General features: G+C 47.1%; 1 protein-coding gene across 1 annotated transcript in view; it reads left to right on the top strand.

Moving 5' to 3' along the window:
* ARHGAP25 (Rho GTPase activating protein 25) overlaps positions 1-1,027 on the top strand; it is a 57,525-nt gene that overhangs the window by 33,591 nt on the left and 22,907 nt on the right. Inside the window, exon 4 of the mRNA XM_019514333.1 lies at positions 101-220. Coding sequence (XP_019369878.1) covers positions 101-220 — 120 coding nt within the window. The remainder of the gene's footprint in view (positions 1-100; positions 221-1,027) is intronic.

Raw genomic sequence — 1,027 nt, 5'->3', positions numbered from 1 at the left:
TGTTAATTGATAAAAATCTAAATAAATGCTTAAAATAAAAATCAATGCAGGTCTGTGTTTTCCCTCCCCCAATTCCCTTTATGAGTAATTATTTCTGCAGGCACCTCAGGAGACCAGAATCGACCAGGGCAAGATTCCTATGTGCTGATGGCTAATTCCCAGTCCGAGATGGAAGAATGGGTTAAGTCAATCCGAAGAGTGTTGGGATCGCCATCTGGAGGTAAATGGGAATGGGAATAGCACTTGGAGGGGCTCTTTAATAACTACATCTTATGGTTCTGCAGCATCTCTCATCCAAGGGGTTCTAGTTGCTTTATCTATGGTTTAATTGAGCCATGCAGCATCCTTGTGATGTAGGGAAGTTATTGCATCTGGAATGTGGAAGAGTGGCATACTATCATTTGTGTACATCATGGCATGGGGTCCCCAGGGATGGACGTGATGAGCTTAGGGCGCCTTCTAATATTGCCTACAATGTCTTATTATTTCAACCAACAAGCTGGGAGGTTGCCCATGAGTTTGTGTGGTTACAGTCCTGCTGAACCCCACTAGACCCTGCTGGTTTTGGATCCCTTGCTGGGTCTCACTCAAAGTCAGTGCCTCTCGAGAGAGGCAAAGCCTTATGGGCTAGGTGCATGGCTCCAAAACTTCCCCTTTACCATGCCCCATGCCTCGCAGATTGTACTTAAAAATTATCCCTTTTGATGAGGCCACAGTCTAGCTCAGTCTCCTGTCATCACTGGGCCATTGGCCCCAGTAGCAGCATCTTCTGGTGCTAGGGTCCTTTTGGTCTCTGTCTCCACACCCTGTCTGGTGCTGAGGTCCCTTTGGCCCTAATGAGGCCTCCTCTTCTAATAGCCTCATCCTGGTCTACCAGATTCAGATAACAATGTAAATACAAGCCACTGGGCTATAATGTAACAGCAACAATATCATCGGAGGCCACTCTCTGCCCCTCCTAAGGAGGCAAGCTTCTCCCTCAACAACATGTGCCTCCTAGCCCCAGATACTTTAAGAGCTCCTAGAG

Source organism: Gavialis gangeticus, unplaced genomic scaffold, assembly GCF_001723915.1.
Source record: "Gavialis gangeticus isolate Ggan-Ray unplaced genomic scaffold, GavGan_comp1, whole genome shotgun sequence".
Classification (NCBI taxonomy): Eukaryota; Metazoa; Chordata; order Crocodylia; family Gavialidae; genus Gavialis; species Gavialis gangeticus.
This window is presented reverse-complemented; position numbering and strand designations above follow the sequence as displayed.